We start from the raw sequence: 13,770 nt of genomic DNA, 5'->3' as shown, positions 1-13,770 counted from the left end.
GGACCATTGCCGAGACATCTGAGGGGTTGGTTATTTCTTTCCTGAAGCCACAACACTGATAAGCATGCTTTTTGGCTGTGCATGTGCAAACAACATGTAATACGTATGCATCAGTTGTCCTAAAAATAGGAGAAAAGACACTAAGTATACCTTCATAAGCACACTAATTCCCTGGAGCTGATTGTACACATAATAAAATTTATGGTATAAAACAAGTACAAACAGCAGAGGCAGTCATTCAATTACTTTTTGCAAAAGTTCAAATTACAAAGAAAGCATACAGCATGGGACACATTAACTCCCAAAATTATCCAGCAATGCAAAATGGGGAAAATAAGCTTTAAATCACTTAAACTATAGAAATTTTTAAGCAGCATAGTTCTCGGCAGGCTACAACATGGTACAGAATGCACACTGTGCAAGTAAATACATCTTTGAACCAAACTGAGGGGTGTCAGTATGGATAAAGGTTTTCAAACCACTTAAACGTATCATCAGTTACATAATGCATAGGATGCAATACAGTTTCAACAAATGCCTCGCACTGCAACACAGGAGCATGTGTGCCTGGCAATGATACTTATCAAGCATTTGGATGTAGCTTGGTAATTTGAAAAACCTACAGTACATTAGCCATGGTTTCATCATACAACAAAATGTTGCTAAATGTTGTACACAGATGTGTCCAAAATATCCAGCTCAGATGGCATACTGCTTTGGCTGCTTCTTCAGGCTCATAGATCTTTCAGTTTGTGAAATTACATGGGTGGCTCTGTTGTTGAGGAGTCTGCATTCATGAAGAACATCTGTAGAAAAACAAATGTAAAGAAGAAGAGAAGAAGAATAATCAGCTTTATTGACAGTATATATTTTTACATACACACACTGAATTCATCTTCTGCATTTGACCCATCCTTAGTTGCACACACACATGCAACACCTGGCAAATTACATGCAGTGAAACACACACAAGAGCAGTGGGCAGCATCAAGCGCCCAGGGAGCATATTAGGGGGTTAAGTGCCTTGCTCAAGGGCACATCAGCCGGCTAATGGAGGAGGGGAGAGCATTTTTCACATTAATCACTCCACCACATCCAAATTTTTCCTGCCCGTCCGGTGGGGGAATCGAACCGGTGACCTTCCGATCACAAGCCGCTTCTCCAACCTCTAGGCCACAGCTGCCCCCGTTTTTTTTGTTTTTTTAAAGATTTTAAAGATAAAGATTTTTAAAGATTATATAGAATACCACACTGTATACACAACTTCATTGAGTTGACAACTGGTTAGATAATTCTGGTTTTCTTTAATACTAAAATTACCACTTCACAGTTGTATGGTCATACACACCAGTCAAGTTGCAGTTTCTTACCGTTAAACTGTTTGTAGGCTTCGTCAATAATGGCATTGTTTGATCTCTTTATCTCCCAGTAACTGTCCTCCACCCATGGTTTGCAATCGGGATGTTCAACAAGCTGTCCATTCTTGTATAAACCAGCTAAACATTTGTGGAGAAAAAAATTAACAGCTGAGTAATATTTTACTTTCGAGCAGGGGCTATCACGATGAATGCATCACAATCGTGTGATCGACAGCCTTGTTAACAAACGTACCTTTGATGGTATCATCAATGTCTTTGCATAATTGGTATAAATCACTTCCACGTCCGACCACTCTTTCACCTAGAATTTAACCAGATTAAAAGAAGACCTCTAAATTCAAGGACACATTTAACGTACTCTAAGAGCTAATGATTTGCGAAAGACTTTATGAAAATAAAATATATCTTACCATCCAGCACTTTTATGCTGGGGAACATCTCAAGAACTACGGTTCTGTATGATGCGTTCCTGCACACTGACATAGAAAGAGTAACAGTGAGTGCACTTATCAAGATTTTCTATACACCGGAGTGATTTCGAATTAAGTCACTATAAATTACCTGGATTGGTGTAATTGTACGTGTTGTCTTTAAAACGTATATTTTCTAGCTTTTTCAAAGACTGAAGGCAGTGTAGGTTCTCAATACTGTTGAAAAACATAATATATAGGAGATTATCTTACACAACCAGCTCAGAGCATTGCTCTTAAAAACATAATTACTAGTAGTAAAATATGTTTTATATTTATCATAAATTACGTATCTGATTGTTTGTATAAAATGTAATTCATACTGTAATTAGTAAAAATCACTTTCTTATTCATCTAGGGTAAGCATTTGGTTATATTGTCCTACCTGGATATGAAATTACCAGCCACATTTAAGTTCTGTATATTCTCACAACCACGCAGGGACTCTGAAATTACAAAAGCAATATCGTTAACATTAAAAAAACAATTCTATTCATGACAGAGACTTTCTTGATAAGTGGAGTGTGGAAATAAAGACTATATACAATAAATAAAATTCTTCAGGAAATCTTACCTAAATTGGAAATCTTGTTGGAGGACAAATTGAGCACAGAAAGATGCCGAAGAGCCGCCAGAGGCGCTAAATTTGTAATGTTATTTCCAGAGAGGTCCAGTCTCTCTAAATTCACACACTCCCCAATGCATCCAAGATCATGTATGCCTGTAGGACATGCAATTAACTATTAAAAACATCATAAACTGACATTTTTGGAGGCTTAAATAAAGGTATATTAATTACATCTTACCAAGACCCCTCAATTTGAGGAACAGTATTGACTCCAAGTCAAATTCTCCTGTACGGGACTTGAGCAGCGCCGCGGTTATCTTGTCACAGTCTGCATCTGAGAAAGAGAGAGAGAGAATCAGAGAAATAAGACTGCAGCATAACAAACCACATTCACGCTTCTAATCTAAAAATGAAATACAATCCCAGACTCCTTATTCATGAGTCAGTGCTGCATAAGCAGAATGCTGGAAGCACCGTGTCTGTTCTGCTCACGGTGGAACAATCAAATCTCTCATGCAGTCGTCTCTAAATAGTAGATACCAATTCAAGTAGACCGTGAATTCCATATCTGGCAGCACACCGAGCTCTTCCTCTGCCAGCTCCAGAGGAAAGGGACACAAACAGCAGATGTGCTGCTCTGTGTGTTGTCTGTGATGGTATCAGCTTGAAAGGTGCACGCATGAATAGCAACCAAGGAAGTTATATTTGGCTATTTTCCTAAGGCAGAATCAGTACCCAGTTCTAAATGCACATGAATACAATGTCATGAGCCACCACCAATTAAAAACAAATCGCCTGAGAACAGAGTCACTGAAAGAAAAGGCTCACCAGGTTAACCAGAAATAATGATGTTAAGGTCTGTTTCTTCTGTTACATTTCATCCTGTTGCATTTTCGAGATTTAAACACATCAACACATTTCATTTATTTACTTTGATGTAAAAAATGATCAGGCTGGCAGACAGGTTACTGCAACTACACCAGAAAAAGAGTGAAACCGTCGTGGGTGGGGTAGGGCCACCAAACGCATATCTAGCAGTTGTTATCACCTGCAGAAATGAAGGTGATGGTATTTAGCTTAGCTTGATAGTCATCCACCAGTCACCGCTAATGTGGGTAGCAACCTGTTTATATCAACTATAAACATGGTGAGGCAAGCGCCTACGTGAATTCGTGAGGATGATTCAGCAGGATGAAAGTGGGTGGGTTATTCAATGAAATGCTAATCTTTTACTTTTTTCCCCCTAATAATGACACGTAAATTGCTGTGAAGCGAACGACGTTAGCCACAGCTTAGCTTAAGTCCCAGCTATGGCTAGCACAAGCCGCTAATGGGCTAGCGTAGCGACGTAGCAACAAGCTATCCATCATAACTTACCTTGGTCTTTATCTCGCTTAGAGTCCATCGCGGGCAACTTTGCTATTTAAAAAAGCTACCTATCGCAATAAAAAGCGACGATTTTAACCAATGCAGTGGGAAGGCAAGGCAGTGGTTATTTGGGGGAAATGTGAAATTGGCATCTGTCCTGGGGTGCACTCAGGACACGCTCACTGTACTGCTGTGCTGCACTAGCACGCAGGTGGATGAGACGGACTCTGCAGTCCAGCACAGGATAGCATAAGCTACAAAGCAGGCAGTACACCGTGTTAGAGGGCGCTGGAGGATGAAGACGTGGCTGGGGGGAAAATGTTCTAGGATTTTTTATGTTTCTTCCGTGCAACAGGTTTTGTGCCAATTAAAAGTTGTGTTCTTGCTTTGTTTTCAGCATTGACCTTATAATAATTCCTTTATACGACCTTGTTATTGCACTGTAGTAGTCACGTGAGTAATCTGTGCTAAAATCATGTGGTAATTAAACGAAAAGGATAAATTAATGCGCATACAAAGTTTAATCCAACCAAGGAGTGAAATAACTGTGAACTGAATGAATTAATAACTATAAACTAAAACTATTAAATATGCTGCCGAAATAGAGGTTAATTTGGTCTGAAAACGAGATACAAATATGAAAAATGGATTAAAGAAAAATGTCAGAGGCATCTTTCTGTAGTTGAGCACGTTACTTTGAAGTGTAGCCTGCTCACACCTCAAAGTAGAAATATTATACCCTCGATGTGGCATATTATGTACAAAACATAAATGTATTTAAATATTATGAATTATCATTTGCAGTATAGATAAAATGACACAAACGTGCCACCCCAAATATAGTATTAGCTTCAGCTTGAGCACTTGAAGCACCAAAATACCGATTACATATTAATGCATCATAGTGCCCTTTTCTTCGCCTTACATAATGAAGTTGTTTGCATGTACAGATGACACACACATGGAGGTATATGCATCAGTTACAGCATTAAGCAGCTCCACAATCTAATTAAGACGGCATCTCCATTACAGGTTGCAGCTGACATGTGTTTATTTATTTATTTATTTACCTGAGGTCCTATTGGTTTGTCTTGACTCCCGGTGGACAGCAGCTGGGTGCGTAAAGAGAACCAGATCAGTTTGCTGCGTTTGGACTCCGGAGACCACATCCAGCAGCTCCGCCGCAGCTGTTCACTGGTCATCTATTCTTATTTTTCATCTTTTTATGTCTTTTTTTTTAGCCTTTGCATCCTCTGCGACTTACAGTCATGGCGGACATCTTCCGTAAGGACAACAACAACAACAACAACCTCTTTTAAGAGTTTGCAGCGTCGTCCACTCCTCCCTGTTGGGTCCGCTGAGCTCCTAAATGCCTTTCATTGAGAAAAGGCTCCGGACGTTCAGTGATGTGAAGGTGGACACGCAACACATGATTTAATCAAGATGGGTAATAAGCAAACAATATTTACGGACGAGCAACTGGATGCCTACCAGGTAAGCTTGCATGTCTGTGTCTACTTGCAGCATGTTGGAGAATATATCCAGTGTCCAACTCCAGGGACAGAAAAATAATGTTAAAGCACAACATTTTCTTTGTATGGACCCCTGACACATCAGTCTAATGGACAAAGCAAAATGAAAAAAGTTGAATATTTGTGAGATAGGCAGAAAAGCAATATATTGATCCAACTACTGATGCCACTTCAGCTTAGTGTAATACCAGCACATGGTCCTGGTCCTCATTAATTAATTGCAGGCAATAATCAATACTAGAGTGTGTTCGGTTAAGCCTATACTCTTTTAATTTAAATATTCATGTCTCCAAGGTGAGGGTAGCAGACGGTTTGATTTCATTGCCAAATGAAGAGGATCTTGTGTTCACTGGGCCACCATCTGAGAAGATCTGACCTCTTTTATCCTGTAATAATAGTCCAGGTTTTCTTGGGAAGAAACACGGGTTTATCATGTGATTAGGTGTGGGCTTAATAATTGATGCCAAGCCAGTGTGATAAGCTGCGAAACTCTACTCTCAGCAGACAGTTTAGTTCTCAAGAGCCTCTCTGGTTACTCCTGCTACTCTTTCAAAGCCCTTATCAGAGTACTGTTGCTTTCTGTTTGTCTTGCTTGTTGTTTTTCCCTTTTGGGTATCATACATACATTTGATATCTTTTTTTTTCTAACAGATGGGAAGATATAACACATAGTTTGACATCAGCTAACCCACTGATTTTTTTTACCAGAACCATTTTTTCTATGTGTGTGCATTACTTAAAGTGTGATCTGACATGATTGAGATATTCAGATTTTGCTTTACATATACTCACACCTATCATTAACCCATGTGTCTGCACTTCAGTGACAAGTGAAAATCCTCCAAGCAAAGCTTTTCTTGCCTCTTGTTTGTAGCATTGTCTCTAGAGCTCAGCTGGCTGCGCTCTGCTTCTCACACTCAGACAGAAAGGATACAAGGTGAAGTGTAAACTGAGGTGCCTCCAGTAGGGCTGTTGGATAATGTGTGTGCTAACACACACGTGTCAGACAACAGCAGATCATGTTCCCCTGCCTCATCGGTCCTTTTGCAAGTGGCAGGCGACAACACTCACACACATATCATCATTGAAGAGACACCAGACACCTCGACAAGCAAAACACGGGATTCAAAAGGTCATTTACGTAACTTCAGAGGGCCCGTAATGTTATTTTGTATGACTCACAGATGTGTCATTGAGAATGTGTTCAGGGTTTTTTGTGAAGGACCCAAATATTTATTGTACCATAAACAGTTTGTCATACACTACGGTTCTTTATCAAACTAAAATATTTCTCATATTTGCATTCTGACATGTTGTTTCCTCTTCTTGCAGGACTGTACATTTTTCACCCGCAAAGAAATTCTGCGGTAAGAGTTTTCATCAAGTGTGCCCCTTGATTCTGATGAATTGCCCACAGTTGGACAGTAGCTCAGTTGTAATCCACCTCTAACCATAAAATCATACACATGAGATTCCCTTCTCGCTCTATGCACTTTTGTGACATTCGTAAGATTTGCTCTGCATGGCATTTTAATACTGCATGTTAAATCACAAACCAGTTTAAAATTTGGGAAAACATGATGCTGAAGTTTATTTCACTGGGAGCTAAATGTTTAGCATTTTGGCAAGAGAAAGATAAACAGAAAAAAAACCAACTACACCTACAGCCTTAAGATAACAGTAGAATTAAACAATTAAAGAATGCATTTTCATTTAATATATAGTACATTGTTAGTTACTTTGTCATAATTGGTGTATAACACAATAACATATGCACATTTGCAAAACAAACTTGTTATTTTAGGTGGTGTATCTACTCTGATAACAAGAATCACACCTCTTACTAATGTCCACAACCTTTTTTTTTTTTTATTTTCTCTCGTCGTGGTTAAGGAACACCGTGAAAACTGGAACAAGAACATATTTTCACATACATCATTCTCTGTTATTTTCTTTCACACAAGTACATGGATTTCCGTATTCAGAATAATTACCGTGTACGCCTGGTTAGCCAGTAGTAGACAGTCATCTCTCATCTCTTTTCCTCTCTCCCTCAATTCCCGCTCACAGTTTCCGGTTAACGTTACACAGGAAGTGACCTTTCACAATAATTTAACTGAAACATTTCAGCAAGATCCCACAACAGAATCATGGATCATAATGCAGGATGCCCCACCACAAACCCACACAAACAAAAAAAAACAATCAGAACTCAAATACGATGATCGCACCCTAACTTCTCGCATCGCCATGGTAGCACATAGCCGTATTGCGAGCGTCAGCTACACGTGGTATGTTTACTGTTGCAACTGTATAAAGGGAATAATGCACTTCATTGCAAAGTGTCAAATAATACAAAGTGAAGCTTATGAGGGAGTAGTAGACAAAATTAAGGAATACAATTACTTTTATATAGAATGAGTATTTATCATTTAATGGCTACTCAATTTACTTGTACAGTGTGATAAGTTAACCTTTAATGCAATCCATTAGTTATATTTTTATGTATTCTCATCAGTTTAACATCCCAGCAAATTCAAACAGGCATAGCCGCCAACCCAGACACACATAATTACATTCATCAGTGCCGATGGCTTAGCTGTGATAGGTAAACATTTTCAGGTGTTTGTCACTGAAGATGTAAAAGTTTGACCCCACAGCAGCCTCATTTTGTTAACTAAACCTTTTTAAAGTCATGGTGACCTTTTAACTGTGATGTTGTTTTCAGGGCCACCCAGTGAAGTGTCACATTTCTGCTTCCTTCAACTTGTGCAACCTCAACTCTTAAAAAATGAAATATATATCAATCTATGTGCAATATAATGCACATTTCTCTCTCCCTGTCATTCGCCTCCTCCATCAGTGGGATAAATTTAAACAAATCACATGCTTTTCTGTCTAATAGAATTCACTAATGAAGCTCATATTTCAGTATCTTTCATCAGTGGCCCTGGATGTTGGAAGATAAATAGCTACATAAAGAAATTAAATGCTGATGCTCATGAATGTTACTCAAGTGATACACAGGAATGTTGGATCTGATTTGCCCTCACCCTGTGTGTAGTAAAGGTTGATTTTAAAATAATCTCTCTAATCGTAAGACATATCGACAGATAAACTAACTAACAAACTAGAATTAATTCTGGATTCATATTCAACAGAACACATAACGTGCTTGTTTTTATCTTACATTTTAGACCACTGATCTCTCTTTCTCATTTTTATATTTACATTATGCTTATTCAAGGTTTGTTTTTGTTTAAAAAGCGGTGTATTTTCCCACTTATGTTTGTCACTTTATTTCCAACAATGCAAGTATTAGTAATCTTTCTCTCCCTTTCTGCTTATTAATAAACTGTGTGCATGTACCTCCATGTTGATGCTGAATTAACTTTAATTCCAAGGCCATCAGTGAACTGGAGATTCAGAATTGACAATCAGCAGAGGGAGTAATTGGGTTCTACACTTTACGACCTTCATAAAACACTCCTTGTTTCTGTCCCCTTGCTGCAACGGTTACAGCTCAGTTATGTAACATCGGAGGAACGGATCATCACTGATGGTCTTAAGGTCACTGATTTGAACCCTTCAGTGTTGTGTCATATCTTAGCATTGACGCTAGATTATAACATTTCAGTGTTTTTATATTGTCAGATATGCGGTAGTTTTGGAAATGAAACCGGATGTTAGCACTCGCACTGAGCATCGTCAAATTTGCAGAAGCTGTGCGGTCCGAACACTTTCAAGGTTGATTGGTACATCAGTGCTGCAGGTTTATCAGTTCACTTGCTCCAGTGCACCAATGAAACTCCATCATTTTGACAGGTTTTTATCTAAATTAATTGTAGCGAGTTTGTCCTCTAAGACCAGTGCCTCTGCCGATAAATGGCTCTTCTTTGGCAACAAAGGTACCCTGTGACAGGATTAGAGTGAGAGGGGCTCTGCCGATAAACACCATAATTCACGACATCGTGTATTTATCATTCCTACGTCCTCTCTGCAGTTTGTTGACATCATTTTCAATAATAAATGACATAAAATTAAAGGTTTCCACAGGAGAGACAGAGACATTAGAAAGAGGAATGATTGTTCTAGTCCAGTTTGTCATGATATGCACAAACTGTCATCCTGACCTTTCTGCAATCCCAGCATTTTGTGGTCCTCTTTATATTTATGTCGGTATGTCAGTTGCGCTACAAATGTCTGTATGTTTCAGGTGTTTATGTTGAGTAAAAAAAAAATTTTTTGCTCTTTCTTTACTTTTTTCTGTAGTCTGTTTCTCTTCTAAAAGGCAGTAGGCCAGAAGAAATACAATTGTTTAAAAAGTATTTTTGTGTTTTGTTCTAGGTTGCACGGCAGATACCACGAGTTAGCTCCGCATCTTGTACCAATGGACTACACCAATGATCCTGACTGTAAACTGCCTTTAGCCTTAATAGTCAACATGCCAGAGTTAAAGGTAAAAAACCCAAGTCATTATAGAACATTAAATATGATTCAAGTACTGTGTTTTTCCAAATGAATGAGCCTCTTTTCATCCATCCTTTGTTCTTCACCAGCAGTGGCCGATGTACCAGTGTCGTGTTTTTTTTTTCTTTACTTCTGGACTGGCATATTAACAACCCTCTTAAAACAAACGTGGTACCCACTGCTGATGTGAGCAGCCACCTCAATCAATACACACTCTCCCTCAGAGGGCAGAATTGATTTTCAACAGCCATCATCATCATCATCATCATCACTGATTTGATTGTATGACACATCCTGTGAGCTTATGAAAGTTAATGTGCCATGACTTGCTCAGGCTCTCCAGCCTGACTGATGCACCCTCTCCTATTTTTAAGCCCCTGCCATTTGAGAAAAAACATGCAGAAATTTTAGAAATGTCATGCTGCATAACAGTCACAGCAAACAGAGTGCATATCCAGTACGGGTTTAGGGCAGAGACTCGTAATGTGGCCTTCCTCCGGGAGTAATTGGACTTTACCTGTAAAACTGTCACATGATTGCAGGGCCTGTAAGGATAGGAGGAGGAGCATTTGAGGATTGACGAGGCCCAGATAATACACAGTCCCACAGAGTCTTTATAAACATACTCATGTTTTAATGAGCTGTGCTAAGTCGATGGCAGTGATTCACGCTGCGCTGACATGTCTTAGGATATGCAGTTAAAAATGCCATCGCCTTAAATGGCTGATTAGTTTACACAAATGATTTCTTTTTCTTGGCTGATTTTGAGTTCAGACATGCAAACTTTTGCTCACTTTTCACTGCTTGCAGGTATAGAATTAGTGAGATGCTTACTCAGGATATAAAGATACATAGACACTTGTGGTTGAACAGCAGAGGAGGAAATGTTGGTTCCCTTTACTAGTTTATACTTCTGCAGCTCATGTGAAAATGACAACAGTGTGTTTATATATATAATATATATTGCAGAGAATCTTACATTTACCATAGATGTTCATCTGTAGGAAAACCCATTCCGTAACAGGATCGTAGAGTCTTTCTCAGAGGACGGGATGGGGAATCTCAGCTTCAATGAATTTGTGGATATGTTCTCAGTCCTCAGTGAAATGGCTCCTAGAGAACTCAAGGCCATATATGCCTTCAAAATATATGGTAATGATGAATTTCTAAAACTGCCAATATGATTTTTTAAATTTCCCAGAACTTGATAGTATAACCATTTATGATTAATGATTAATCCCGGTTGCCTGCAGATTTCAATGTGGATAATTACCTGTGCAAAGAAGACCTGGAAAAGACTCTAAATAAGCTGACGAAGGAGGAGTTGACTCCTGAAGAGGTGGAGCTGGTGTGCGAGAAAACTATTGAAGAGGCGGATTTAGACGGAGACAACAAACTTTCCTTTGCTGACTTTGAAAATATGATAACTAGGGCTCCTGATTTTTTAAGGTAATTAAATACACCTCGCTTAAGACAAATAATATCATACTATGTTTATGTAGAAGCAGTTGTCAACACATTGTGGACACCTGATTCAGTATGAAAAATGGCAATACATGCAGTATCCCCCTAGCTGCCACCCTGTAAACTATGTGTCTTCAGTTATTGACAGTTTTCATTACCCAGATGGCTGGTAATCATTTTAGTCATTTAGCTGCCATCCTAACATCATCACTTCACTATGCCCATTTATATGCAAATAGCCTCACCGCTGTCTGTACCCAAGGAAATTATGAAGACATCTACTCCTGATTTAACTCACATGTACAGTCAGTCATCATATACTAGTGCTGTTTCAGTATTGGCCTCTCACACTGCCTCTTTTGTCTCTCCAGTACCTTCCACATTCGAATCTGAGAGGGCTCCATGGTGAACCTCTGGACCCTACTTCCTGGCCACAGCACGGGGTGCAGTGCCTGTCTCCCACCCCCATTGTCATAAAAATAGCACATCAGTCCTCTCTGACCTCAGTGAAGTCTGTTGGGGTTAGAAAGCAAAATACTGGATGCAGATGGATTCCCAGGAGCCTGAAAATGTTTTAGTTGTACCACCTATCAAAGGGCTTGACCTGGATTGGTCTCTTGTTTGTTATTCTTTCCACATCTGAAGGAAACTGGTCAGTGAAACTAGTCCGAAATGAACCAGACTCATGCATTGCTGCTTATTGAACACATTCAAGTACGCATAAAATGCTTATCTGCCCATGTTGCACATGAGATACCCCCGGAGAAGTCCTCACACAGTGATGTACCAGATAGTAGTATTTATAAGGCTGAAGACAAAGCTTGAAGTTAATGAAAGCACAGCGTTGGCATTAAGGGCATACACATATTTTATATGAGCTATGCAATATTTATACATGCAGTACTAATGCTCTTTGTCATTTTAAGTTGTAATTTTTGCTTGGGGAGCTGGAACATGATGACAATCATTATCTTACTGTTCTCCAGTTGAGTGAAGGGCTCTGTCATCTGAACTCATTTTGGTAGCTTTTCTCCCTCAGCCATTATCATGAGATATTACATACAGCCATCTTTTGGATATACATGTTCCAGTATTTTATGTGACTTCAGGTATTTGTCTTACTTTGAATAAATGTGTTTTCTGTGTGTTGTGGCTGAGTTTCTTTGTTTAATTTCTGTCAGTGAAAAAAAAAGCATGAAATAATCCTTAAATGCAAGAGCTTTCACTGTTTGTTCGTCAAAAACCAGTTGATTCAAGTGACCTGATACCTGTAGTAGTATCAGTAATATCCCCTCCATACAACCAGCTCACCTCAACACATCCGCCTGTGATGATCAAGGAGTATGGACAGTAGAGATCAGTAAATGTGTGTGCCTCTGCATCGATCATACGAGCCGTGATAACATGTTTAGCAGGATGCGATCATTAGGAGTGAGCTGCCTCAGCACTCACGAGCGATTGCATCCTGCACACACAGTTAATCTCATCAGTTGAGCTAGTGTAAATGGCCTCGGTCACGTTGGTTGATGATTCATGGCCCCTGGGTTCTGAGCTGTGGGGTACAGAACTGCATCGTGTACATGTGAGAGTTCAGTGTTTTTGTACAGTTCAAGTCTGTACTGGTGAGTCATACTGTGCAAGAGGATGCTGGGGATTCATACGTGCAGAACATTTTCAGTCACCAATATGTTCAGGCCATGAAAAGCCATGCACAAGTCATCTTTTTGTCTTTGCTGTCGAGTGCCACGGCAGCAAAACAGTAACAGTTAGAAAAGTAGAAAATGGGACACCAGCCGCAGGCGAAAGGAACATAATATAACAAACAACTCAGCACAGACCATTTCATCACGGGTGTGATGTGAGGAAAATGTTTAGGTTTCTTTTCCTGTAAGCTACTGCGTTTTCTGGTCTAATGTTCAGGCTCATTCTGTGTGTGACAGCATACCAATAAATAAATAAAAAAGCAAACATGTCTGCAAATCGGTAAAACAGGAGTGTACAAAATAGAGCCATGTTGATGCAAAGGGTGATTGTTCTCATGGACACTGCCAGCAGTGAAAAAAGGAGGAAAAGTTGAGAGTGAGTGTCTGATTTCACCAGAAAGAGGAGGAAGGATGTCAAAGTCAGTTAAACAGTGTGCAGTCATCAGAGCAGCCAGTTAATTCACTTCACTCCATTATCTCGGGTTCCCTTTATGAGGGCAGTATCAAATATTCAGGGCAATACAGTGCTGATTGTGTGCCTTCATTAATTACTGGTCTCACAGAGAACATCTGTTAATTATGATTCCAGCGGAGAAGCTTCTGGTGCAATGTGATAGTGGGGCTGTAAAGCAGCCATAACTGTAAGCAACCGAGGCTGAGAGCAGTGAGTGTAACACTCACACTGATTTTACTCCAGGGGACCTTGTCTGTTTCAATTTGATCTTATTTAAGATCTTGCAAACTGCTCAGTGGTTGGTGTTTCTGCATACTGTGTATCTCCTCCTTCTTTAAACTGATAAATTGTTATTAAACCTT

General features: G+C 39.4%; 2 protein-coding genes across 5 annotated transcripts; one reads left to right on the top strand and one right to left on the bottom strand.

Annotated features, from left to right (window-relative positions):
• Positions 1–177: 177 nt before the first annotated feature.
• Positions 178–4,128, bottom strand: lrrc61 (leucine rich repeat containing 61). Its single transcript, XM_046393104.1, has 9 exons — positions 3,795–4,128; positions 2,656–2,751; positions 2,424–2,570; positions 2,235–2,295; positions 1,941–2,026; positions 1,790–1,855; positions 1,612–1,680; positions 1,371–1,496; positions 178–806 (listed from the first exon to the last, which is right to left on the bottom strand). Exons 1-9 carry the CDS (start codon positions 3,820–3,822, stop codon positions 700–702), a joined length of 786 nt encoding a protein of 261 aa, XP_046249060.1. The 5' UTR covers positions 3,823–4,128; the 3' UTR covers positions 178–699.
• On the top strand, positions 3,468–12,403 carry cib2 (calcium and integrin binding family member 2). Of its 4 annotated transcripts, none has more exons than XM_046393105.1 (8): positions 3,468–3,618; positions 5,027–5,279; positions 5,612–5,705; positions 6,650–6,684; positions 9,665–9,776; positions 10,792–10,939; positions 11,041–11,236; positions 11,623–12,403. In XM_046393105.1, the coding sequence occupies exons 3-8, from the start codon at positions 5,646–5,648 to the stop codon at positions 11,642–11,644; spliced, it is 573 nt and encodes a 190-aa protein (XP_046249061.1). In that variant the 5' UTR covers positions 3,468–3,618; positions 5,027–5,279; positions 5,612–5,645; the 3' UTR covers positions 11,645–12,403. The 4 variants fall into 4 exon arrangements, with proteins under 4 accessions (XP_046249061.1, XP_046249063.1, XP_046249062.1 ...); XM_046393106.1 differs by lacking the exon at positions 3,468–3,618 and adding an exon at positions 4,602–4,901; XM_046393107.1 differs by lacking the exon at positions 5,612–5,705 and having other exon boundaries at positions 3,470–3,618.
• Positions 12,404–13,770: the final 1,367 nt, after the last annotated feature.

Source organism: Scatophagus argus, chromosome 7, assembly GCF_020382885.2.
Source record: "Scatophagus argus isolate fScaArg1 chromosome 7, fScaArg1.pri, whole genome shotgun sequence".
Lineage (NCBI taxonomy): Eukaryota > Metazoa > Chordata > Actinopteri > Scatophagidae > Scatophagus > Scatophagus argus.
This window is presented reverse-complemented; position numbering and strand designations above follow the sequence as displayed.

Coding starts and splice junctions, on each gene's coding strand:
- lrrc61 (XM_046393104.1), bottom strand. CDS start 3,822: ATGGACTCTAAGCGAGATAAAGACCAAG. Junction 2,296..2,423: donor CAACAAGATTTCCAATTTAG/GTAAGATTTCCT, acceptor TTGTAATTTCAG/AGTCCCTGCGTGGTTGTGAG. Junction 807..1,370: donor AGCCTACAAACAGTTTAACG/GTAAGAAACTGC, acceptor GTTTTTCTACAG/ATGTTCTTCATGAATGCAGA.
- cib2 (XM_046393105.1), top strand. CDS start 5,646: ATGAAGAGGATCTTGTGTTCACTGGGCCACCATCTGAGAAGATCTGAC. Junction 5,706..6,649: donor GATCTGACCTCTTTTATCCT/GTAATAATAGTC, acceptor CTCTTCTTGCAG/GACTGTACATTTTTCACCCG. Junction 9,777..10,791: donor TCAACATGCCAGAGTTAAAG/GTAAAAAACCCA, acceptor GTTCATCTGTAG/GAAAACCCATTCCGTAACAG.